Here is a 24,761-nt window from a genome sequence, read left to right as displayed (position 1 = left end):
TTCACCAGGGAATTACCTTCCTGATGTTGGTTGCTTTAGGAGGAATCTTAGCCTAAATCACACCATACGGTTCTTATTCTTCCTTCTCCTGCTGACCACTTCATTTAGCAAACACCACGTGCCTACTAAGTGGGAGACCGTGCTGCAGAAGTTTCTGGAAAATAAGAGATTTCTCATTTCTTTCTCTTTCTAATCCTCACCCGAGGGTCTGTGTATTGATTCTAGAGAGAGAGGAAGGGAGGGAGGGAGAGAAACGTCCATGTGAGAGAGAAGCACGGATTGGCTGCCTTTTGTATGTGCCCTGACCCCTCCCTGGGGATGGAACCTGCAGCCTAGGCATGTGCCCTGACCAGGGATCGAACCCACAGCCTTTTGGTGGGTGGGATGATGTTCCAACCAGCTGAGCCACTGTCCAGGGCGATAATTTCCCATTTTGTAGCATGCTTTCTAGTTAACCAAGTGCCTTTACGTGTGCCATGGTCTCATCTGGTCTCACGGTGGCCCTGGGGTGAGGAGGTGAGGAGGGTCCTTTCCCCTCAGAAGAGCAAACTGAAGAGTTGCATGTGTTATTCTGAGTTCGTTAGAATTCTCCATTTTTTTTTTTTTTTTTTAAAGCATAGTGTTTGGTACGGAATGTTTCCTTCCTTCACCTTTAATCCTGGTTCAGAATCTTGAATGTACAGTGAGGGAAACTTCTGGTGTTACTTTAAAATACAGCTTAAAAACTAATTTTTGGAGATCCAAATTAGAGAGAAAGTCAGAATTCCAGGTGCGCGCTGAATAGCTTTTGACATGCGGCTGACGTGGGGCCGTGGCAGCTTTTACAATCCGGCCCCCGTGAAAGAGCAGCTGGCAGATTAAAGCAAACGTTTCAAAGCTTTTATAGCTATGAATGTTTTTAAGGCTCTTTCATATACCTCTTTCTCTCCTTTCTTTCTTCCTTCGCCCTTCCCCTAAACTGGACATTTTTTGTTCATTTTAACGGGCTTCCTGTTATCAAACACAATACCCATGGCGAAGGTGACATAGTGGGTTTTGACGTTGAAATGCCAAAGAAGTGACACGTGGGGTGTTTTCCTTAGCTGCGTTTATTTTATTCTGTGTTTTGGGGACAGAGGCTTTCAGCTACTGTATATACTGTACTCTTTGCGGAATCTGGTTTCCACAGGAATGTTGCAAAGCAGCTCCTTTGGAGCGCAGACACTTCCAGGCCGAAATCAAGGCCGAGACCGGTAACGCGCGGCGGGAACACAGGCACACCTTGGGTTGTCGCCCACGGTGACTGGTGGCGTTTGAGCTTTGGTTTTGTCTACCCTGCACCCTTGTTGGCTGGCCCGGGGAAGGGCAGGTGGGTCTCTGAGTGACAAGGGCCTCTCTCCAGCGGCTGCTTCGCGGGGAGAGCAGCCTGTCTAAGAAGGGCGGTTTTATTTCCTCGGACTATTAATATCCACCACTATGCAGTCACAGATTTGTGGATGGGAAACAGGCTCTTTGGAATAAAAAATCCTCTAGGACCAAATGTTTTTTGTCTTCTCCGTCAGCGCCCTAATAGCTGCCATGTGTGAGCGGAGCGGACGGTGGAGGTAGCTCCTGGGGAAGTCGATTGAAGCTGTCTCGGGGAAGCCTTGCAGTGCTCCTCAGAGCAGATTTCTGGCTCCCACCTCGAAAAAAGACATCCTGGGGAGTGAGCCCGCACCGGCCCGGCCCGGGTGAGAGGGCAGGATCAAAGGGCCCGCACCTCGGGAGCGTGGTCAGGTGCGGAGCCGGGCTGCGTGGCGGCGAGGTGCCCCTGGTAACAGCAGGGCCGTCCGGGTGGCCCTCTCCCGTCAGGAGCGCTGGGGTCAGAGATATGCCCTTCAGCCGATAAATGTGAACGGCGGTTGGGGGCACATTGTGTTTCCATCCGCGCTGCCTGGGGAATGTCACTCTGAGACTCGTGCAGTCTTGAAAAAAGCTGTTTATGGTGTTTCTGGATTACAAGACCCACAGGTTGTGTGTGTCTCCCCCTCCGTGCGGGCACTGGGGCGGCTTCCGGTGCCGGGTGTCAGCAGTGCGCTGGCCGCAGCAGGGGAGGGTGTCCCTGGCTTCTTCATGGGAGCAGGCCAGCGTGGCAGCAGGACTGCTCAGCCCAGGTTGGTCTGTCTGTCTGTCCATCAGTCTCCCCTCCGAGATGAGAGAATGCGCGCCACTCTCTTAGTTTTCTTCCTGTTTCGGCCCCGCGGCTGCTTCTGAGGGGAAGCCTCCAGCCCGGCTCTACTGTGCCCGGGGCAGCCACGCAGCCTGCCGGGTGCCGAACGTCCCTGCCTCGCTCCTGCACGGTCTCTCTGCTTGGGCTGTATTTCCCTTTCTGAAAATGTGTTCAGGCTTCCGTTTAAGAATATAACCAGTGGAAGAAATACTGATGCTACAGACTATAATTTTGGTTCTTGAGCTCAAACTGCCTTTGATCAATTGAGCATCGTGGCTTTACATGATAACAGTTTAGTCTTTAGAACATTTGTTTTAGATAGTCTTTAGTGGTATGTGAGTCTTCTAATTTTAATATGAATTAAAAATATATATTCCTATGTTTGTTTTAACTAAAGCCTCAAGAAGATTCTGTAAGACTGCTGAAATAGAACCGTCCTCTGTGGAGAGGTGTTCCCACCCCCTGTCCTGAGGACGAGGACGAGGACAGGACACTCTTAGGTTGTACTACCTAGAGCTTTCTGCTAAAAAGGAAATGTGCTCTCCCACTGACACAGGTTGAAACATAATTTTGTTGTGTGGGTGTAAGTTTTGTGTATCTCCTGTGCATGTGTCCCGCTGTGGGGAGAGAGGGCTTACGGGTGAAGAGATGGGTGTTCGTGCCCACACCCCAAGATTTAAATCCAAATCCTAAACAGAATCTCTCGCTCAGGCTCTCTGGCATCGACCGTAGCCAGTGAGCGGCGCAGGGTCAGGAAGGGACACAGCGCTGGGCTCTTTGTCAGTATCACAAAACCACGAGTCTTTCCTGAGCCCTGAACTGTCAAAACTTCCAGTTTAAACCTACTTGCCTCCTGCAGGCAGAGTAAAAGTTTGAAAAATTAAAATTAAAGTGGAATATTCTTCTTAGAAACCGTGTAAAGCTTTGCCCGTCTGTGCCGTAGGGAAGTATTTGACGGGTGGTTTCCTTGTCTTTGAGCAAAAACGAATCCTGCGCACAGCAGCTATTACAGTGATTGAATGGTGGCACCGGTAATCCCCTTCCTGGTTTTAAGCTCCGTAAATAAGGAAATGTGTCTTTTCAAAGAACACAGTAAATCGTGGTTTCATAAATTAAAACATGGTGGTTCATTTTTTGAGGGAGGAATGGGGTGGGAGACTCAGCCTAGAATTGCCTAGATTATTCTAGAGTGTCGCTTTCCATAGGCAACCTTGATATACATGATGATTGACATTTTCCTTTGGCTGTTTAGTCCGTAAAATGCTTTAAAGGTCAAAGGGCTGTAATTTTGAAGATTCTCTTCTTTGAGAGTATTTTCCTTCGGTGATGATGGGATTAGGTGTCGTGTCTCATGTTGGCTAAATGGGTTTGTCTGAGAAGATGGCCTTTTACAGGACAGCTCACTGCCACTGAATTCTCACGACCAAACCCTCTCTGGTCTGTGCTGGAGGGTGGGTGGGTGAGATGACCTTTCACATCCTTTCCAGGATACTGCACCATCATGCTGGTCCCAGGAAATAAGATGCAAAAAAAAAAATTTAAAAAAAAAATTAAGCTTTCTAAGTAGTCCCTTTAGATGCATTCTTTTCTAAGAATTTGCGATTATAACCATTTGTATCTTTATACCGGAATAATTGGATAGCTTCCACAGTTCATTTAAGCACAATGAAAGAAAGTTACGCTTCTGCTTTCAGGCTCTTTCTCAAATTGATTTCCCTGTTATTTCAAGAGTCGCCCATGCAGTACAGTACAGCAGCCTCAAATTCACATACGAACTGTGTGTTCAAAGTTTGCGTGCTGCACTGGCTGTTCCAAAACCACGGGCCTGGTCACTGTGTGGGTGGGTCTCCTCCTGACTCCAGGGCGCTCCTGCTTGCCCTGTGCAGTCAAACCCGGGACACCTCCCGGTGGCGCCGGTTTGGACAGGCTTCAGCTGGGCGGGTCCCGGAATATCTCTTCCTGTTTCTCCAGGATTTGACTTAGAATTTAACAGCTCTGTTTCAGACATTGCTCAAAAACAGTCTTGTTGAACACCTAGTAAAACTGTAGTGTATGTGTCCTTATGGAGACGTTCGCTTTGGTAGGTTAAGACTTTTATCGTATTTAAAGAAAAAATTTTAGTCTTTCTTGTAACTGTTGAACTGTATGTGCGAGTAAAAGAAAATACAGGGTGGGACCAAACAAGGCTTACAGTTGTTAGTATGAGGGAGAAGTAGCTTATTCTGGTATTGTCTAATTATCGTATCACTTTCCATATGAGCAACGGCAGACCTATTTTTGCCCCACCCTATAGTTCATAGAATTTTTCACATATACAAAAGTAAACAGAATAATGTGCTGAACCCCTGTGCACTCAGCCTCATGGTTTTCTGTTCTGGCTGATGTTATGTCATCTAGTTCTACCCATTCCTCCTCCTCTATTATTTTGAAGCAAATCTCATCTCTCATCTGTAAATATTTATTTATTTATTCATTTATTATCCTTACCCGAGGATACATTTATTGATTTTTCTTTTTCTTTTCTTTTCTTTCTTTTTTTTTTTTTTTTTGAGGGAGGGAGGGAGGAACATTGATGAGAGAGAAACGTTGGTTGGTTGCCTCCTGTACTCAGGGACTAAACCCTCAACTAGGTATGTGTCCTGACCAGGGATCAAACCTGGGACCCTTCAGTGCACAGGATGACGCTCCAATCAAGCAAGCCACACTGGCCAGGGCTCACCTCTAAATATTTTAGTATATGTATCTAAAAGAGAACAGCACTATTTAAAAACATAACCAGCATACTGCTATCATACTAGAAACAATACCTTCATACACTCTCTGATACAACCAGCGCTCCAGTTTCTAAGCAGACATACATCTTTCAAGATGGGCCATGTGTTGGTCCTTTATAAAACAAACATAGGAGAAAGCAACTGGATAAAACCCCCGTAACTTTTTTGGTGGAAGTGCTGGCAAGTTGATTTTTGTGCCCCGTTTGAGTGCTATGTTTTCATCCCATTATTAGGCCGTTCTGAAAATAGCAGCGAATACCCGTGTGTGCTGTGTGCAGGACAGCCGAGCACGCTGAGACCGGGCAGTGGGCACCCCGCTCCGCTTTCACAGCTCGGCGGCCTGCCTCGCCTCTCCTTTCTGCTGCGGAGGCCTGAGCTTCCTTAGCAGGGGTGGGATTGATTTTTGCTCCGTATGCTTTCGGTTCAGGTTGATGTTTAGCCTTTGACCCAGCCACTTTCTTACAATAAACAGTTTGTTGATGAGAGCAGCTGCCCAGCAGATTGTTTCCAGATTGTTCTCACGGGGGAGGACAGAGTGCACCTTACGAAGAAGTCAGCCTGAAAATGTGGCTTTTCCATACGGCTGTCTGCCTTTGAAGCCAACTGTCAGCCTCTGAACATTGTGCTGTTTATATCAGTGAAATGGTGTGAATCCGTGTCAGAAATCAGGCCTCACAATCTTGGACTGTTTTATTCTCTGAATGAATGATAGCAGCATTTTCTAGAAGTTTCTGCCGTATTCCTTATAGTAGGAATTTCTAGCATTTCGAATGTGAAAATGAACGTGCAGGTGGTGCAGTGTGGGGGAGTAGGCAGAATACACTTTGTTTTGTGTAGGATTCTGGGCTCCTTGCATATTTAAAGGTTTTCTACACAATTAAGGAACAAGGTAACTAAGGGAAATATGCCTTGTATGACTACGTTGCTCTCTTAAAATGAATTCAATTTTTTTCTACTTTGGGAAGATAGTACTCCTTTTTTAAAAAATGCAAAAGACAGGCATCCTAATGACTTGCTAATTTATGTGACTCCACGGTGCCCTTACCCTGGACTTTTGCTGCCTCCCTGGTCGCCCGCAGCTGCCACCTAGAGTGGCTGGCCTGCCGGCAGTGCCTTCATTAGGCGAGGGCGGGACTTGGAGCCTGGGAGCCGACACTCCTTGCAGAACTGGCCACCAGGGGCTGCTGTCAGAATGGTGAGGCTGAGCTCACCTCCCGAGAGGCAAGTTGACTTTTTCTACAACCAGTAAATTTTGTTAAGCTACCAATCCTGGTTTCAGAACTCAGGTCTCACTACACAGCCTCCAGCCACCAAGCATGCTCACGGCTGCGTCCCTTCCAGCCAGGTATTACGTACGACCTGGACACGATTCAAGACCCAAGATTAAGACTTGTGTGTTTTTCAGTCAGTGCCAATAAGCTGTTATTAATCCTCCGATTCCACACACACGGTGAAGCTTTGTGAAACGCACTGGGGTCTGTGTGTGGGGACGCGCTTCCTGCATTTGGACGTCAGGGACCTGGCCCCCGGGGGAAGGGCCCTTGGCGGTCAGAATTTGGCTTTTCTGGGAAGTGTCCTTGCCTGGGGTGGCCTTAGCAGCCCTGTCCCAAGGTTGACTGGCATGAAGGGTCCCGCTGGTTCAGCGGAGGTGCAAAACACTGCAAGGTCCTCTTGGTGGCTGTTTTGTTTTTCTTTTTTACAAAAGCTGCGTCTTTGATGAGTCCAGGATTAACAGCAGAGCAAAAATGACTAGCGAATGTCAGAGATGGCAGTGCCCTGCCCTAGAGTTTCTGGAGCAGATCCCTTCGTTTCCCTGCAACTTCTTATTTAGAAAAATTAGAAGTTAAGAAAGGGTGAAAGAATAGGTCAAAACCCCCCTATAACTTTCACCTGGATTTACCCCTGGTTGACATTTGACTTCATTTTGATAAAGAGTGTTCAATTTTTTTGAAAAGAAAAAAACATATGTTACTACCTTTATGTAAAACACAAAGCACAGGACTTACTGTTAGGTTGTTTACAAGAGCAGGAGCCTTCAACATTTTTGTGTCTAGGAGTTGGCGTGTGAGTGGCACTAGTTTCTTTAATTTCTTTAATTGAAGTAAAACCAGTAGCCTGCCGGCTGGTGGTGGTTTGGATGGCTGGCTGTCAGCCTGGTGGGTGATGGGCATATCCCCTCTTCACATGGGCCAACACGTATCAACTTCTTACAACGTAGCATGTTTTAAAAGTGCTATTATAGAACATAAAACATCTTAGAGCCATATGCTATGAGGACAACTCGTTGATCTTTTATGCTCAACAAAGGGATTCCACCCCACAATTGAGGAAAATTCCACCCATGATCATGTCATGAGTTACAGGATTTACAATTTTTCTTTCAACTTTCTAACGCAAGTCTTGTGACTGGGAACCTCAGATCTGATTGCTTGCTTCTAAAAGAATTTTGTGTGTGTGTATGTGTGTAAAGTGTAGCGTGCAAATGCTCTTGTATTATTTATGTCAGTATCTGTCTGCCCCCCCAAGCTGTGATTCAAGATCATTTGAAGGCAAGGGCCAGTGATGTCTTTGTATCACTTGTCCGTGTTTTGCCCATCGTAGGCATTTAGTTAGTGTGTTTTGTTCAAACACTTAAAAAGCACCTGGGCTTTTCCTGCTAGTGTATTGTGAACGCTTCCATTGCTCCTGTGTGTGGGGACCCATGGGGCCTCGAGAGACAGGCCAGCAGCAAGCTGCCCCGCCAGCTCCGACTGGTCGTCCGGTCCAGTCTCGCTCGGTCACCCTTTATTCAGCTGTAATGGGAATTTCGTAAACAACCATGTTAAACAGTCGAGAAGAGTCAGCTGTTTATGTGCCTGAGGGAAACTGACAAAACAGAGTTTTGGGAGACAGTAGGAAGAGTTTTTATCCTCTATTAATGTGCTTCCCAGTGTCGAAACGATACCAAGGACCCACTGGCCGGTCAGCTGCTCCTTCCCATAAGCGGGCAGCGCTTTCCGCTCACAGCACCTCTTCTGAGGGCTTGCCTGTCCCTCTGCCGTCCTCTTGCACACTTCAGGTGGTGTCATAAGCCCCCCGCCCCGCTGTGGTATTCCCTGGGAGTCTCTGCATTTTCCAGAGTGTCACGGTGACAGCCAGTCGAGCAAACGAAACTTTGTTAACAGAAGCAGACTCGATAGAGAGCTCTCTGCTTTCTTTGAATCCTCTTCAAACTGGCCGGTTCTCTCTTTTCAGGCACTGTGTATATTTTAATACTGGAATCCTAGAGTCTGTGTTCTAGTTTTTACTGAAAAGTCAACATTTGGGACTAAACACTGTGTCTTGAAGCTGACTTAACAATGAAGAAACTGAGGCCCTGAAGAGGCAGTGCCTTCCCAGCTGGTCAGTGGCAGAGCTGTGGCCCCAAGTCTGAGGTGGGGCCCTGCCCCACGTGGGCACAGCTCTCCAGAGGGTCAAGGCCGGGCCAGCAGGTGATGGGCGGAAAGGACAGGATGGCGGGGCCCTGCGACGCCCTCAAATCAGGGCTGCAACGCGGGGGTGTGGATGGTCACATCTGTGCATGCGTGTCACCAGGGACACGCCGGGCAGGGCACCCACAGGTGTCCCTCTTGTGTCCCAGCTCGTGGCGCAGAGCCTTCCTGGCTTCCCACGCCAGGTCCCCAGCGCTCTCGGAAGCCTGTTTGTGTTGGACGGGGCAGATGGCGGGCGTCGCGGGCGAGCGGGCGGGCTTGATGAAGGCCCTGGAGACGCGGGCTGTCGGGCCCACACCCCTGAGCCCGCGAGTGGAAGGTAGCGGCTCTCCTGCGGGGGTGGTGGCTCAGCCCCGACCTGTAAAGCGTCCCTTTCTTTTAGTGATGGCTGTGGCTTTCTTTGGTCCCACACTCGCAGAATGGATTTCACCTTTCAAACGAGCCCGTTCGGCCCGGCGAAGGTGTGATGCCTATAAAACCAGCCTTGTTAGAAACGACTTACTCATTACCCCTGTTTTACGGGTCCACCCAGCCTTTGTGCTCTCTCGCTAGTTGGCAGGTAACAGAAAATGCAGTAAATCCGTGGCCTTTTGGAGCGAGCCTCAGCCCGAGCGATAGCTTTACACAGTAATGGGAGCACAGGGTAACAGACGTGATGGAGTGCCTAGTGTGCCCCAGGCTTCGGGGACCTAGAAACGACGGTGACGGGCGCAGGTTTAGCTACCTGATCTGATCTGTCGTAAATTCAGGGTCATCATCCCAGGCCCGTTCTGGCCAGTGGTGAAGGCCCAGGATGTGGAGGAATTCATCTCGCCGCTGGGCCCTCGTGGGGTCAGGGCCGGCCTGGGAGAGGCAGTCCCTTCGGAGTGAGGCCCCTCAGCTGGCTCCCGGCCGCTTTGGGCTCTCTCCAAGCAGGTGTGCTGGCCACTGTCCAGGTGACCCTGTCCCCTGTTCTCCGCCCCTTCCTGGGCTCTGGCTGCTCTCGGCCACACGGTTGCACTGGCAGGGGATGGGGGAGGTGGGGGGTGGCCGGCTTTCCTCTCAACTCTTAGCCCCTGCAGTGGCTCCGGCCTCTTGCTCCTTCAGGCCCGTGGCTCACTCAGGGGCACCGCATCGCCGCTCTTTGATTCTCCTAACTGCCGGAGTTCCGTTAGGTAGGCCTTTGGTCGAGTCCTTTGGAATGTGCCATCTGTGGCTGAAACTGGAGAGCGGTGAGTAGTAACTCACTTAAATGACAGCACCTTGTTTCTCTGTGCTGATGTCCTCTCAAAGCCTTGCCCAGCCGTCTACTCCCTCCCTGGCCCACTCCCCTCTTCCACGCCATAGTAACATGTTATATCGAGTTCACATTTTACTTTGTGATGCCTTTGGCACTTTGGTTACAGTAAATAGGCATTTACTGTGTGGCTTCGTTCGGGTTAGGCCCTCTTGTGAGGCCTGGGCAAAAGGAGGAGGGGCAGGGATTTGGGGGCCGGCAGGTTTGGTTTCATGGGTTCAGGCCCCAGCCCTGCGACTCACTGTGTGGAGTGGGCACCGCCGTGCTGCCTGGGGTGCCCTGTCTTCTTCTGTGGGCAGCGCTCTGGTGCAGAGGCGTCACTTGCTGAGGGGTCCGGGGTCTGAAGCCCCCAGTGTGGTGCTTCGTGTGGGGTGGGTGCGCGGCCAGCAGTCGCTTTCCTACCACGGACCCAGGCCAGTGTCGGACGGGACAGCCTGAGGTCACGTAGCAAGAGGCAGTGCCCGCCACTTCTCTGTCTAGGTGGACAGTCTTGTCCTGAGAAGTCCCTGGAGCGGCCTCCCTCGGTGCTCTGCAGCCTGGGGAGGGAGGGACCCTGCAGCAGGCTCATGGAGGGCCTGGGCGCCGTCCAGGCTGCCTGACCGCCGTCCAGGCTGCCTGACCGCCCCCTGCTTTCCTCTGTATGCAGGGCATTCGATGGGGGCGGGGGACTGATTTCAGACAGGGCAGGGGGCTTCGGGGGAGAAAAGGGATCGAGCCCTGGACCCTTTCTCTCTCTCTTTTTCAAAAAATTATGGTAAAATGCAAGTAACATAAAGTCGCCTACCTTAACTACCTCTTAGTGTACGATTCAGTGACACTAATGTCATTCACAGTGTGTGACCATCCCCACTATTTCCAAGCCTTTTTTATAACCCCAGACAGAGACTTTGTACCCACTCATCAATAACTCCCCAGTTTTCTTCCCCTCAGTTCCTGGCGACCTCTGTTCTACTTCCGGTTTCTATGAATTTGCCTATTTTAGGTATTTCATATAAGGAGAATCATGCAGTACTTGCCCTTTTGTGTCTGCCTTATTTCTCTTCCACAGTGTTCTCAGGGTCCGTTCATATTGTAGCATCTACAGAACTTACTCCTTTTTAAGGCCAAATATGTGTATATTCTGTATGTGTATATTTCCCATTTTGATTATCTGTTTTTCCGAGGACTCCCTGTTGACACCTGGGTTATTTGTACCTTTTGGCTACTGTGAATAATGTTGCTGTGAACATTGGCATTCAAGTGTGTGTTTGAACTTGATACTTGAAAAAAGTATCCATGCTTTTCTTTCTTTTGGGTACACACTTGGGAATTGCAGGGTCCTATGTTTATTCTCTTTAACTTTTTGAAGAATTGCCAAATTCTTCCCCCTGTGATTTTGAGGGTCAGCGTCGCTAGAGTCGCTGTAACGGACTCAGATGGACCTCACAGGACAGAAGCATTACTCAGGGCCCCGCGGGCGATCTTGCTGGATCGCTGCCAGGCTTGGTCCCTGGGCCAAGAAGAACGGTCTCAAACCCAGATGCCTAGGGGCAGACGAGGCGGCACACAAGAGGCTAGCTGTGTCCCCAGTACCGAGGGCGGTGCTGCCTGGCCCCAGCCAGTTAGGGCATGTGGGAAAGTTTTCAGTTCTTTCAAAGCACCAGGAAATTTGATGTGAAATGTCCTGATTTTTAAGTGATAGTAACTAGTTCAAAATGGGTGGGCCAAATAAAACATGTCCCTGGGTTGATTTGTCCATTGGTGATGGTCGGCCTGCATGTGCGTTGGGACGGACTGGTTTCAGCAGTGTGTCCTTGAAGCTAGAAGCCCCTCCAGGTCCAGTCATTCTGGGGTGACCATGCTTGGGATCAGCAGCTGATCGCACTGGGGGAGCAGGAAGGCAGGGGCGGGGGGACCCGGGCTGGGCTGCAGTGCTGTCCACGGAGGGGTCTGTGCGGCCAGCGTCGGCCAGGCTGCCTGGAGGGGCTGGGACAGAAGCCTCTTCACAGGGCCCGTCCTCGGGTCAGGAGGGGCACAGCCATCCATCTCAGGCCCCGCCTGCCGCCGCTCAGAAGGAAAACCCGCCCGGAGGGTTGCCGCTGCCATGGGGCGATCCCGCCCTTCAAGGAGGGCAGTCCTGTTCTGGGAGGGGTACCCTCCTTCGATGACAGAGGCCCACTGTGCTGTGTGTCCTCCTCGTGCGTGTGAGGATCCCGAGTCAGGGCGCTGCAGGCTGCACGATACCGGTTTGTGCCTGCGGTGGTGAGAACGGGGCCTCTCGCGGGCGCCGATTACCCACTCCCGTTTCCTCCAGCGTGCAGCACTGGGAATGAGGCGCCCGTGGAGGAGCTTGTGTGCCTCGGCTTTGTGGTTTCATTTTCTGGTTCACGCTCTTCTGGTTGCCTAACTCCTTACAGTGTTATGACGAAGCCCAACTAATCTGATTATTGACAATGAGGCCCACGTGTCTCAGGGGTAGAAAACTTTTATAGGTTAAGATAAGTTGTTTGGTGTTTCTTGGGAAGAGGAAAACCGAAACATGCACAGAGGTGGTAACAGATATTCTGCATCCAGCACTGAGTCAGAGGTATGGCTTACATTTCACTGACTGAATCTCCTTACATGGATCCATGCAGCCCATGAGACAGGTGATGTGTGACCTGACTCTAGTGGGATGGGCCGTAGCATAGCGTATGTCACTGACCTTAGCTGCAGTCCCTGTAGCAGGTGTCACAATATGTTAATGATAGAGTAGAGTAGCCTCTTCTGTCTATTTGCACTAAATGTAAGTTTAAGCATTGATTTCTTTGGAAGTTGGGGTACTGGTGCTCTTTTGGACATTAGTGAATATAGGGTCTCATGAACTTGACTTTTCAGCGTTGCACTGAAAGCTTGTTGCTATTTCCCCTTAAAAAAATCAACTTTGGGTGTGATTTATATTCAAGAAAACGCACACGTTTCAGTGTGGCTTTGTGAACATGTGTGCCCCAAGTAGTCATCTTTGCAATCAAGATCTGTATCCATGTCACCTCCGGTATCCGACCACGTGCCAGCCTCGGCAGTCGCCGATCAGCTCGCTCTCCTTATAGAGCACGTTGGTCTTCTCTGGAATTTCATCTACATTGAATCATATGGTATATACTCTTCTGTGTCTTTCCACTTTTCTGTCTTTTTTATTTTAATCGTCATTATGTTTTTGAGATTCATTTGTGTTGCTGCATGTACGAGTAGTCCGTTCCTTTTTATTCATGCATCGTGCTCCGTTGTGTGGCTCTGCTGTGACTCACTTATCCACTCACCTTTTGGGGGACACTTGGGCCGCTGGCATTTCTTGGCTATTGTGAGTAAAGTTACTCTGACCATTCATGCACAAGTCTTTGTGTGGACATGTGTTTTCATTTTTCTTGGGTAAATGCCTAAGAATAGAATTTCTGGGTCATATGGCAAGTGTATGTTTAATTTGACAAGAAACTGCCAAACTGGTTTCCAAGCTCATTGTACCATTTTATATTCCCACCAAGAGTTCCAGTTACCTCACATCTTTGCCAACACTAGATACTGTCAGAATTCAAACTTTTAATTGTTCTCGTGGGTGTGTAGCGATATCTCTTAGTGGTTTTAATTTGTGTTTCCCTGGTGACAAACGATGCTGGGTCTTTTCTCGGGAACTCATGGGCCATCTGATGCTTTGTTTGTGTAGTCTCAGCACAAACCTTTTCACCGATGTCTCAGTTGAATTGTTTGTTTTCTCATAATTCTGTTTTAAGGATATAAGAATATTTTCTGGATATAAATCCTGTGCCAGATGCATGTATTGAGAGTTGTTTCTCTCAGTCTGTTGTTTGTCTTTTATTTTTCTTAACTTTGTCTCTGGAAGAGCAGCAATTCTTTATGTTCTTGATTTTTATGTAGTCCAGTTTGCCGGTTTTTTGTTTTTTTTTTTTTCTGGCCGACCTCTCTGCTAGAGCGTAGGCCCACCCTCACCTGTTCACCTGTGAGACATCGGCTCGTTGAAGATTCCCATTCGGTGAGATGTCTCACCTCCTGGTTTTCCTCTAATTGCTTCCTTCTGAAGCCGTTTAACTTGCTCCTCTGTCTTCTGTATTTCCTGCAAGATGGGAGTGAGTTTTAAAGTTTCCTTCATTGAATTTAGTTGAATGCAATTTTATCTTTGAAGCTGCTTCTCTGTAGTCACAGGGAGCTTGGGCCATACCCCTGATGTCAACAGAGGGATATGTTTTCTCTTTTGAGAGGCCTGGCTCTTGCATGAAGATGGCCCGGAGCCTGGATCTGCGTTTACTGTGACTGACAGATTTCAGTAGGATTGGTGCAGGCCTCTGGGGATGGGGACTCCCCCAACCCCATGCAAGCTCCCCGATATTCCACCCTAGAAGGAGGCCTCTGAGCCCTCCGGGGTCCGAGAGGAAGTTTCAGCCTCCAGGGCAGCTCCAAGACTCCCTGTGGCTTCAGGGGTAGCATCAGGGCTCTTTTCCAGGTTAAATAGGTTCAGCCTTCCCCTGCCTGGACCCGCATGTGGGACAAAGAGACAGCAACCTATGGGCACCCCGTTATTTTCCTGGTGTGAAAAGGTGCTTCTCTGTTGTCTGTGGCTCACCAGTGGCTTAGTGACAGAGGAAGTGGAGGTCCTCTGGGGACCAAAAGCCAATGCTCTATGTATCTTAGTGCGTTGTCTTCCATGACGGCTTTCACTGGGGTTTTATATTTTCTCCCAGACAGGATAATGAATTTCCTTGTGGGCAAAGTATAAAGATACAAGTTTTCTGTAAAATGCACAGAGGGGACTTCAGAGAATAGGATAAAAAGTTTAATAATGAACCTTTGCAATCAAGATCTGTATCCATGTCACCCCCAGTATCCGACCGCGTGCCAGCCTCGGCAGTCGCCGATCAGCTCGCTCTCCTTACAGAGCACGTTGGTCTTCTCTGGAATTTCATCTACAGTGAATCATACGGTATATACTCTTCTGTGTCTTTCCACTTTTCTGTCTTTTTTATTTTAATCGTCATTATGTTTTTGAGATTCAAAACATAATTTATTTCCTTGGATCCTGATTTCTGAACAGGTTATTTTTATAGTATAAGCATACTTAGCATATTTATTGTCTATCGTATAACAGTTTAAATGCTCAGAGTACACAAATCAAGTTTGTTTGTGTTTTTAGAGAAGGGGAAGGGGGAGAGAAAGAGAGGGAGAGAAACATTAATGTGAGAGAGAAGCATTGACGAGTTGCCTCCCACGTGCACCCGGATCAGGGACCAAACCCGCAACCCAGGCCTGTGCCCGGATCAGAAATTGAACTGGTAACCTTTCGCTTTGCGGAACAACGCCCCGCCCACTGAGCTGCACTGGTCAGGGCAAATCTAGCTTTAATTGGTCACGATTTAGGAAGTACTTATATTACCTAAATGATATTTTAAGGAAAAGCCCCCATCATCCAACATAATGCTGAATTATGACCTTTCCGTTTCTTTCTTTATGACTCAGGAAATCTGGGACCCTCTTATGCAGTGGCTGGGGAAACATGTGGATCCTGGGGGAGTAGTGACATCCAGCAAGCTCTCCCTCAAGTTTGTCCCATCCTACACGCCTGACATGGAAGTCACGCCAACTGCTCTACCTGTGGTGACCAACATGACGGCCTTCTCGTCCGAACACTTTAACTTAGAGATCTACCGACAAAACCTGCAGACAAAGCAACTTGGAAGAGTAATTCTGTTTGCTGAAGTGGCATCCACCACCATGGATCTCCTGGACGGGTGAGTTGTGGGCCTGCGCAGATGAGTCCAGTTGTGTGGAAGGTTCTCTCTAATAGTCCTGGGGAGAAGGGACAGACACATGGCCCAGCAACTCTTCATAAACTCACTGGCAAGGTAGGCACGCCCTGGTCCCAGGAGAGTTCAAGTGTAGGAAGAGAACTTCAGTGAAGTTCCTTGATCAAAGGTTTGTGTTTTAAAGAACGGGCGGTTTTTGTGCCTGTGACTCTTTTTAAAACCAGGCCTTTCAGTATGTCCTGGGGAAAAAAGAACATTATGAAAAGACACGTTTAACAGGTGGCATTGTTGTTCAAGTTATCGTTTTACTTTTGTGTTGTTAGAACCAGCGTTAAACATTTAGTTTAAATTATTTTGCAGGGGCGTCAGGCTAGCAGATTTGAACGACGCATAAGCTGGGTTCAATTGGAATAAAGTAGAGCTTTGTACTTGAAAACCTGTTTTGGTCTGTTCCCATCCAAGACATTTTTTGAGCACTCTGTAATCCCATGTGGATGTTCGAAATGTACTCTTATTGAAAATTTTCCTTTTTATTCCTTCTGTTTCCTGGACTTTGATTAAAGGTTAAAAAATGGAAAACAGATGAAAGGAATTTTTTAACTCCCAAATTAGTCAGTATTAATTAATATTCTTATTCTGAGGTAGTTTAGAAAGTAGGATTATAGAGGGAGTGAATAAGAAAGCATCTTCCCTCAACATGGGACTAAAATTTAAGGAATGTAAGATTCTGCCCCTGCAAAACTCATATTCACAGTTTCTAGGCACTTTCCCCAGTTAGATTGCATAGTGAGATGCATAATTCAACCTATGGAACATATGGAAATATTTTGGCCTTTCTTCCTAATAATAATTTCTGGAGTTTGATAGCATGTTGATATCAAATGATAACTTTAGGACTCCTTGATGCTCACACTGGAAGTCATGGGAGGGCCGCCGCAGGGTGCGCAGAGGACGGGGAACAGCGTTCGCATGGGGACTGGGCAGAGTGAGGGGAGGGGCAGCAGGACGGGGCTGGGAGCCCCGGTGACCTCAGCTCTTGTTGCCCGGGCTGTTCTGTGCTGTCATCGGCACTTCCCTCCCCCGTGCTCCTGGCCTGGCCTGCCTCCACTCCCCTCCCGCCCGCCACCGGCGCCCCGGTCTTGCAGGTGAAACAGTCATCATGTGCTGGTTTAACCCTACAATAATCTTTTGTCACTCAGCCGACCACTCTATTATATCGAGAGGGTGACCCATTATCATTACATTTTCTAAATGAAAAAAAAAATCAAGACATGACATTTCACACAAGATTTGTGGAGGTGAAAGGCAAATAGAAGAAAAGCGGGCACCGTCGGGCCATTTTTGCTACCTCTGTGGGCCTAAGTGAAGGCTGTTGTATGGGGATGATCTTGAAACACTGGTTTCTGAGCTTGAGCCTGTGCAGTGGGAGCGCTGCCAAGCAGCCCACGAGCGGCCTGCTCGCGGGGGCGGCCCGGGCCCCCGTGGCACCAGGTGTGTGGGCTTCCTCCCACCGCGGGGAGCCTGGGTTTAGGATGGAAAAACGTGGCATGCAAATGCACGGCTTTAGTGCCCTTGACTATCCGTCAGCTCCTTTTTGATGCTGACCTTTTTATAAAAATTCTGTCTCATGCAGCGTGGGTCTGTAAAAGTACATAGCTGAGCTTGATGACAGTAGCGTTGGAATCTTCTGTCGGATCAGGCGTTTCTATTTTTACCACAGAAAACTATTCTCACTTTTCCGAGGGCATTTAGGAATCTTCTTTGTTCCTCTCCTTGCCTGGCCTTGGTAGAGCGCAGAGTAAGACGGCTTTGATGAGGCACAGAGCAGACACTGAGTGAGCGGTGGTGGTCATCGTGACTTATCGTCGCCCGCCTCTGCGTCTGCGCACAGGGGCTCCTTCCCGCGCTGGGACACTGAGACACTGGCTCACGGCGGCCTGCCGAGTGCGCGAGCCTGCTGAGGGGCTCCTGGGGTCCTGGGGCCTTTTCTAAGAGAAGGAACTTGAAGAGGTCACCTTAGTGCCAAAATGACCTAAAATTGTCCACAAAGGGGCCGCGAGATAAAGCAAACATATGACTTACTACTTTCTCAGCATAAGACCAAAACCATTTTTATAGCTAATATTATATTTGATCCTACCTAAGCTGTCCTTTTGGAAACACAGTATTGTGGTAATAATAACAATCATAGCCAATGCATATTGAAAGCTTTTATCTTCCAGACGCTGCTTTTAGGTACTTCACACATATTGACTTACTTCATACCGTCGTCTTTCGTTGCCTAGGGTCATTCATCGCAGGAACAGGGCCAGATTCTATTGTCAGAGCAGCGTGTGGACGTGTTCCTGTTTCTGAATGTTTATCATGATTACGTGGTCCATCACCTCAGCGGGTCAGCTAGGCAGGGCGGGAAGGGCTTTCTAAACCGTGGACTGGATGTGCTTCATACTCCGCGTTGCTGTAGCTGAAATGGCGACCCTCGAATCCCCCTGGGCAGGGAGGCCAAAGGGGAGACTCCTCACACTGGCGGTGGGTAAGTGTCCTGGGGGTCTGTCCATCCAGCAGTCCGAGTCCTGCTCACTGTTGTTTCTTGCCCAGTGCCCTTTGGGCTTGGCTTTGCCTCTTTGGGGGGAGGGGAGTTTTAACCGCACCACCTCTAAGATGAACATTGGAAGGGATGGGCTTTTCCGGCTCTCCTCAAGAGGGGTTGGAGTCTGGGGATTGTTTTGAGGGTGAACAAGCATGGCTGTTTACAGCCTCTGGTTTCTGGGGCGATAGAAGTGTTTCAGAACTTCAGTGGGCCTCTTCTGGCCTGTTCGCTTCCAATCGTCCCATGTGAATAACCATCAGAGACCTTGTCTGGACAGAGTGCTCTGCAGCCGCCCCTCCCCCAGTCTGACGGCGGCTCCCTTGGGCTGAAGGACGCGCTGGGCTTGAGTGGAAGGCCGGCCCGTCCTCCCGTCCCTGGCGTGAGGCTCCTAGCCGTGTGTGGTGAGGCATCTGTCTCTTCACTGGCTGAGGCTGCAGGGACAGACCGGTATGCTCCAGCTTAGGTGCCAACAGGGAGCCCCTCTCTTATCAAACCTCTGTTCTTTTCCACCTTCTAAGACTCGTTAGCTCGGGTGGAGGTTGTTCGTCTTTCATTGAATTTTGCTTAGAGCATCAAGGACTGACAAACACTGCCCTTTGAATTTTTGGAGCTATTTCCTATAATAATACAGCTTCCATCAGACACCTGCTAAGCTGCAGACACCTCCCAGGCTACAGAGGGCAGGCTGCATGACAGCAGCGGTCGTCAGCGGTGAACCTGTGACGCCTGTGTCCTCGCCGCCTGTCCCTCCCAGACGCTCCATTCAGGCTGCAGTCCTAGGCCTTGTTTCTTGTGGCTTACTGATTCTGTGCGCAAGACCCAAACCCCGTTCAGGGACCAGTTTCTAGGCCAGTGACGATCAGGGTCAGCTTGGAGAGAGGTCCCCAAATGGAAGTGGCTTAAGCAGGGTGGACTGAGATGGGCGGCCCTGGGCCAGTGTGTGGCCCACAGTGTTAGGGACCCAGTTGGGTTGTTCTCTCACCCTCAGCAGATCCAAGAGGCGACCTGAGCATGTGTGCTCCCATTTTAGCCAGTAAGCAGGAGGGAGCAGGTAAAGAAGGACGTGGTTCCATTCTTTACAGACTCTTTCCCATAGTTAGTTGCATGCAAATAGCCATTAAAATCTTGCCTGGACAGAGTTTTCCAGAAGTGGCTCATGACATTTTTGTCTGTATCCCAGGGCCAGGACCTATGGTAACATGACCACATCTAGTAGCTACAGAGAAGGCTAGGAAATGAGTGTGGTCTTTATACTCAGTGTCCACGAAGCCGTAAACCCCGGGCTCCGGTCCTAAGGAGGAGAGGAGGGTGGATGCTGGAGGACGGTTAGAAGTCCTTGTCACGGACAGTTGCCTGATGATAAACGGAGTAGCAGTAGCCTTTACGGTAGCCCCGGTGCCTGTAGGACTAGAAATCAGAGGTGGAGACAACTGTTTGAGGGGTGGCTCTAGTTTTGTTTTACTGCTTCCTCAGTGTCATTGGAAGCGTTTTTCTTATGTTAACGTAAATCTAGGAGGATGTGGAAATTTGTCTTTGGACAAGTATTTTGGAGGGCACGGTATTTCCTTCAGTGAATGCAAACCCAGCCACGCCGTTGCGGCCGGGAGTGCTCGCGCTCGCTGTCTGGGTGTGGGCGCTGGCTGGGTGGCCATGAGGTCCGTGAGGTCAGTGAGGTTGTGGGCTGATCGCCTTCAGCCCCGCCCTGCCCCGCGGACAGTGCTGCTGCATCTGTGCCGTGGCAGATGGGTCAGGGTTCTGGGCGGGGCCTGGAGCACAGGGAGATGTGGGTGTCGCCTGCTGAAAACTAAATCAAGGCAAATTGGAGGGCCTGTGCCCCCCAAATAAAAGTGAAGGCCATGTGAGTGGCGTTTCCCCAGTAGTCTGACTTGGCTGTGCCCCCCCGCCCCACAGTCTGGTGAGAAGAGGTAACTTCGCCCTGTGTCCCTTCTCTGCTCATTTCCTTTGACATATATGGCTGACCATGAACTGCATTGTCTGCCCTATTGCAGGGGTAACACTGTTTGGGTGCGATTCTGATTTTGGTTGTCTTTAGATGCTTTGCTTTTCCTTTCCATGCTGTTTCCTGGTAGGGTTCCCTGTGGCCTGTTAGCTCAGCTGGTTGGATGGGATCCCATGGGTATGGGTGCAGTGCTGTGTCTGAGCCCGTGGACTGGACTGTGGTCCACAGTGATGTCCTCCAGCTGCAGACCCAGAAAGCCACGCACCCATGTGAGGCAGGGGTGAGGGTGGGCTCTAGACAGGGGTGTGGATGGGTCCCCTCGGGGAAGCGCCTCCAGGTGCCCACCCTGCCCCGGTGTGGCCAGGACCACGTGCCCCCGTTCAGTCTCCAGTGAGCGCTGACCAGCCCTGTGCTGTGAGGAGGGCGTTCGGCTGGGTCACGGAGCTCAAGAGCTGGGGGCACTGAGTCACTGTGGTCATTTGGAAACGCCTTTTATTCAACTTATTGTATCTTTTTGATGACTTGTCCCACGTCTCTGTCAGATCTCGCAAGGACTCAATGTGCACAGCAGAGCATGTGGTGAGCCCAAGGCTCACAAACTTGTTTACATCGATTTCCTTCACGTTCTTGCACGTTCCTCAATCAACTGGCCTTGGGTGTGCTACTTTTCATTGGTAAAGAATAATTCATGTTTCCTTATTAAATAAGCTTATTTCTTTAACACTGTTTAAGTCCGTGATTTTTCAGGCTTAAGCTCGCCCTCATTATTCCTGGAATAAGCGTGATGGAGCGCATCCTGGGTGCTGAGCGCTGTGCTGGGTGCTGGAGAGGGGCTGTTGGAGAAGGGGCTCTCCCTCGCCTCACCATGCATAGGAAGGAGCCTGGGGCTCTGTGCACCTCCTGGGCTGAGCGCTGGGCAGCGGGAGGTGGGCCCAGCAGGTAACATGATGCAGGGAGAGAGTTAGACAGGTCAGTGAGATTTTTTGGCAGTTACCGCTATGTGTCAGGCACTGTTCCTGATGCCATGCAGGGAAAATGCTGGAACTGAAGGTGTTACCACCTAGCTCCGTAGCCTCAGCAGTATCGCCCCTGGGCTTTGCTTTCCTCACCTGAGAGACCGGGGCTCTAGATGCCCCCTGGTCCTTTGTCCACGTGACACTCCCAGGCCAACATCTGCCCTGAAGCCAGCCTTTGTCCCCCAGTAACCTGCCGCGTCTCCAGAAGGCTGCCATGGTTTTCTGATGAGCCTCACAGTAGTTGAGGGAACCTTGTATGAAAGACAGTTGAACTCCCTAACCAAAGGCAAAGGAAAAACAAACCCGTACAATAGTTTTAAAAACACTTGGGGGAAATTGCATCCAGGAGAAGAGCCACCACCATGTAAGAGAGCATTTTTGTTTCAGAATTTGGGGCCAGTCCCAGCTTTTCACCTCTCTGCGTGCGCGTCTGGTCAGCCCCAAACAGCCCCTTCCCCTCTTCTTCTCTTCCGACTCTGCCCCCCTCGCTCGCAGCTCCGTACCCTCCTCCCGTGTCCAGGCCTGCGAGGACAGAAATTGGGCTGGAACTAATTTAATGGCTGAGTGACCTCACAGTAGAGAAACAGCCGGATCCTAATAGGGGTCTTTGTCTACATTTTCACCCTGGCTGGTAGCATGCCAGTCAAGAGTCAAGCTAGAGACACAGGTGGAAGCGATTAGGCCTGTCATAAAGTTTGAAAAATTGATTCTGGAGGCGAAGTGAATAGATTGAACTTGACAGTGTTGTCCTAAAGATTCTAAGGGAAAATTCTGTAGTTTAATTTGAAATCCCTTGATTATTCATTAGCTTTCCAGATGGCTTTTGTTGATGTTTTACATATTAATGCCTGTATTGTGTTATTGGTGTTCTCTTAATGTGCACATAGGTAATGAGCAAAGAATAAATACATGGGTAAGTGTCTCAAATTAATGGGATGTTAGCATAATTGGGAAATAAAGGGTTTTTAGGAAGTTGATTGCTTTGGAATAATTAGCATGAACTTTTTTATGGGCCAATTTGGTACTTTTAAAGTGAAAATTATTGGAGAATTTTAAAGAAAGCTTCATTTTAATGTTTATTTCTAAATTAAGGTTTAGAATAGAACTTCAGCCTTTGACTCTGGTGGTCATGACTTAAAGGGTTGTTCTGGCAAGTTCTCCATCAAGTGCTTTTTTTTTTTTTTTTTGGTCCCAATTCAACGCTTGATTAAGTTAACCTTTCACACGCCGACCTCCTGGAACTGAATTACAGAGTGGCCTGTTGTTTTCCTGAGGTCCTCCGCATTAATTTTTTGTGTTCTAGGATGTTTTTACATTTTGTCACTGATTTTTAAAAGTGGGGTAAACTTATTGTGACATCTGCCATTTTATGATGGTCACGGTGTGTCTATTTAGATGGCATTTTCATTAGACTTGGGCCTTCTTCTCTGTCTCTCTCCCGACATTTAACTCTTGGTCAACCTGAGAGGTCCCACGTTTTCCTGCACAGCAGAGTGAAAGCGAAGGCACGTGCCAAGCCGACGGCTGTGTGAGCGACAGGCACTGCCTGCTGAGGGGCGCGTGGCCACGCGGGGCCTGCTGGGCTCGGGACAACGGGTGCCCTTCCTCCGGAGCCCTCCTCCAAACCCCAGCTCAGGCTTTTGCATGTTCTCTGTGGTGGCAGGCTTAATCCTCTGAGGGCGTACCAGGCTTTCAGGAAGAAACTAGGTACCGTGGTGGGGCAATCCATTGTGGGAGCTATTTGCAGAAAGTGCAGTTCCTCCACGTTTACTCATTTCACATTACTGAGGGCGTAATACCTTTTTTTAAAAATCCTCACCCAAGGATATGCTTACTGATTTTAGAGGGAGAGGAGGGGTGGGGAGAGAGAGAGAGAGGAAAGAGAAACTTTGACGTGAGAGAGAAAACATGTATCAGTTGTCTCCCATATGTGCCTTGACTGGGGATCGAACCTGCAACCTTTCGGTGCACAGGATGACACCCCAACCAACTGAGCCACCCAGCCAGGGCCGGACCTGATATTTTGGTTTGACCAAGGGGCTTAGGCCCTGGGGTGGGGTATTGCTGCCCTGGGTTCTGCCTTTTACTGCATGAGTAACTTTGGGCAAACCAGTAACGCTCAGGCCCCTATTTCCTTGTCTCTATGATGTAGCTGGTAATTGTCTCTGCGTTTTGCTTTTCTTTTCCCTTTTAAGTTCAGTCACTCAGCTAATGCCTCTTCAGCACCAGCTGTGTGCCCAGAGGGGCAGGCTGCAGCCCGGGCTCTCCCCCAGGAGCCTGCATTCCGCCCTGGGCCCAGGAGGAGGCAGGGCAGGATGTCTGCAAGGCTCTTAGCTTACATCTATTGAACTCTCATCATTATTTACACTTTGGATGTGATTCTCTTTTGCCTTCTCAATGCATCCCTCCCCGGCACGCTGTGAGCGTCCGTGAAACAGCTGGGCGTTGTCTTTGTACAGTGGGTTTTGTGGGGATAAAGATTTTGTTGAAGATTATGACAGCTATTTGTTGACATACTAGAGGCATGATGGCTCATCACTGGTTACTATTTTGCCAAAGAGTGTGTTGTTTTAGTCCAGCTTTCCTTGAAAGATGAGAAAACATAGTCAATGGTCCATGGGCATGTTTCCCTTAAAATATGCGGAACCAGTTCTCTTTGCATCAGACTTTCTTTTTATAAATCTTAACACTTTATCATTTTTGTAGGTAACAATAGACCGTCTGAAAGAGCTAAACCTTCAACTGTTTGAATAGCTTCATCTGTCCTGTGGACGTCTTGCGCGTTACCCATGTCTTTCTCTGTGCCAGCCAGAATGAATCCGTGGCTTTGATACGCTTTATTCTCTTGAATTTCTTTAAACACCTCAGATATTTACTACTCTGTGGAATTGCTTAATTATATATATGTATTTGATAGTCATTTTGTCAAATGCCTCTGTTATATTAAAATAAGTAATAAAAGACCACAAAAGGAATAAAGCAAAAAAAGGGAGAGAAAGTACGCAGTAAAGATGAGACAGGGAATTCTCTAAAAGTTTTTTTTTCCCAGTTCACATTTATCATAGAGAGAAAGCCAAGAGTGTCAGCTGTAGTTCAGAAGTGAGCTGAGCCTTCTGCTGTTTTCAGTCTAGTTATAGAGGGCAAAGGAGTCATTTCTTAGCAACAGGGCCATTCAGAGGACCTTGGAGTCCACAGAGGGGGCTTGTGAGGAATCTGGCCAACCCTGGGCGAGTCAGCCTGGGGCACCGACAGCAGCCCACGCCTCGGAGCTCAGCAGCTGCTGGCCCAGGGCGAGGGCCCTGATCCTCATCTCCTGGTGAGCGGAGGGCAGTGATGCCCACTCATGGCCTCTTGTGTCACGAGGGTCAAAGGGAGCAGTAATAAGGAGCAGCTGGTCAGTAGGTGCTGGCTTCATCTCCTGTGGGCCCACCAACTAAGCCATTGTCACTGTTTCCCCAAGTGGAGACTGCTGAGAGCCACATGCCTGGGAACGGCAAGATTCTGATGCAGTATGGAATGCACGGTAAGAAAACAGGATTTCTTTTTTTCTTTCAGATTTTATTTATTTATTTTTAAACAGAGGAGAAAGAGGGAGAGAAACATCAATGTGTGGTTGCTTCTGGCATGCCCCCTACTGGGGGCCAGGCCTGCAACCCAGGCCTGTGCCCTGACTGGGAATCGAACCAGCAACCCTTTGGTTCGCCGGCTGGCGTTCA

General features: G+C 49.2%; 1 protein-coding gene across 6 annotated transcripts in view; it reads left to right on the top strand.

The window, feature by feature from the left end:
• HLCS (holocarboxylase synthetase) overlaps nt 1-24,761 on the top strand; it is a 163,557-nt gene that overhangs the window by 34,643 nt on the left and 104,153 nt on the right. For all 6 annotated transcript variants that reach the window (XM_054578235.1, XM_054578243.1, XM_054578226.1 and 3 more), the window contains exon 6: nt 15,193-15,464. In XM_054578235.1, coding sequence (XP_054434210.1) covers nt 15,193-15,464 — 272 coding nt within the window. The remainder of the gene's footprint in view (nt 1-15,192; nt 15,465-24,761) is intronic.

This window comes from Pteronotus mesoamericanus, unplaced genomic scaffold, assembly GCF_021234165.1.
Source record: "Pteronotus mesoamericanus isolate MK-2021 breed Mesoamerican mustached bat unplaced genomic scaffold, CSHL_Meso_final contig_116, whole genome shotgun sequence".
Taxonomy (NCBI): domain Eukaryota; kingdom Metazoa; phylum Chordata; class Mammalia; order Chiroptera; family Mormoopidae; genus Pteronotus; species Pteronotus mesoamericanus.
This window is presented reverse-complemented; position numbering and strand designations above follow the sequence as displayed.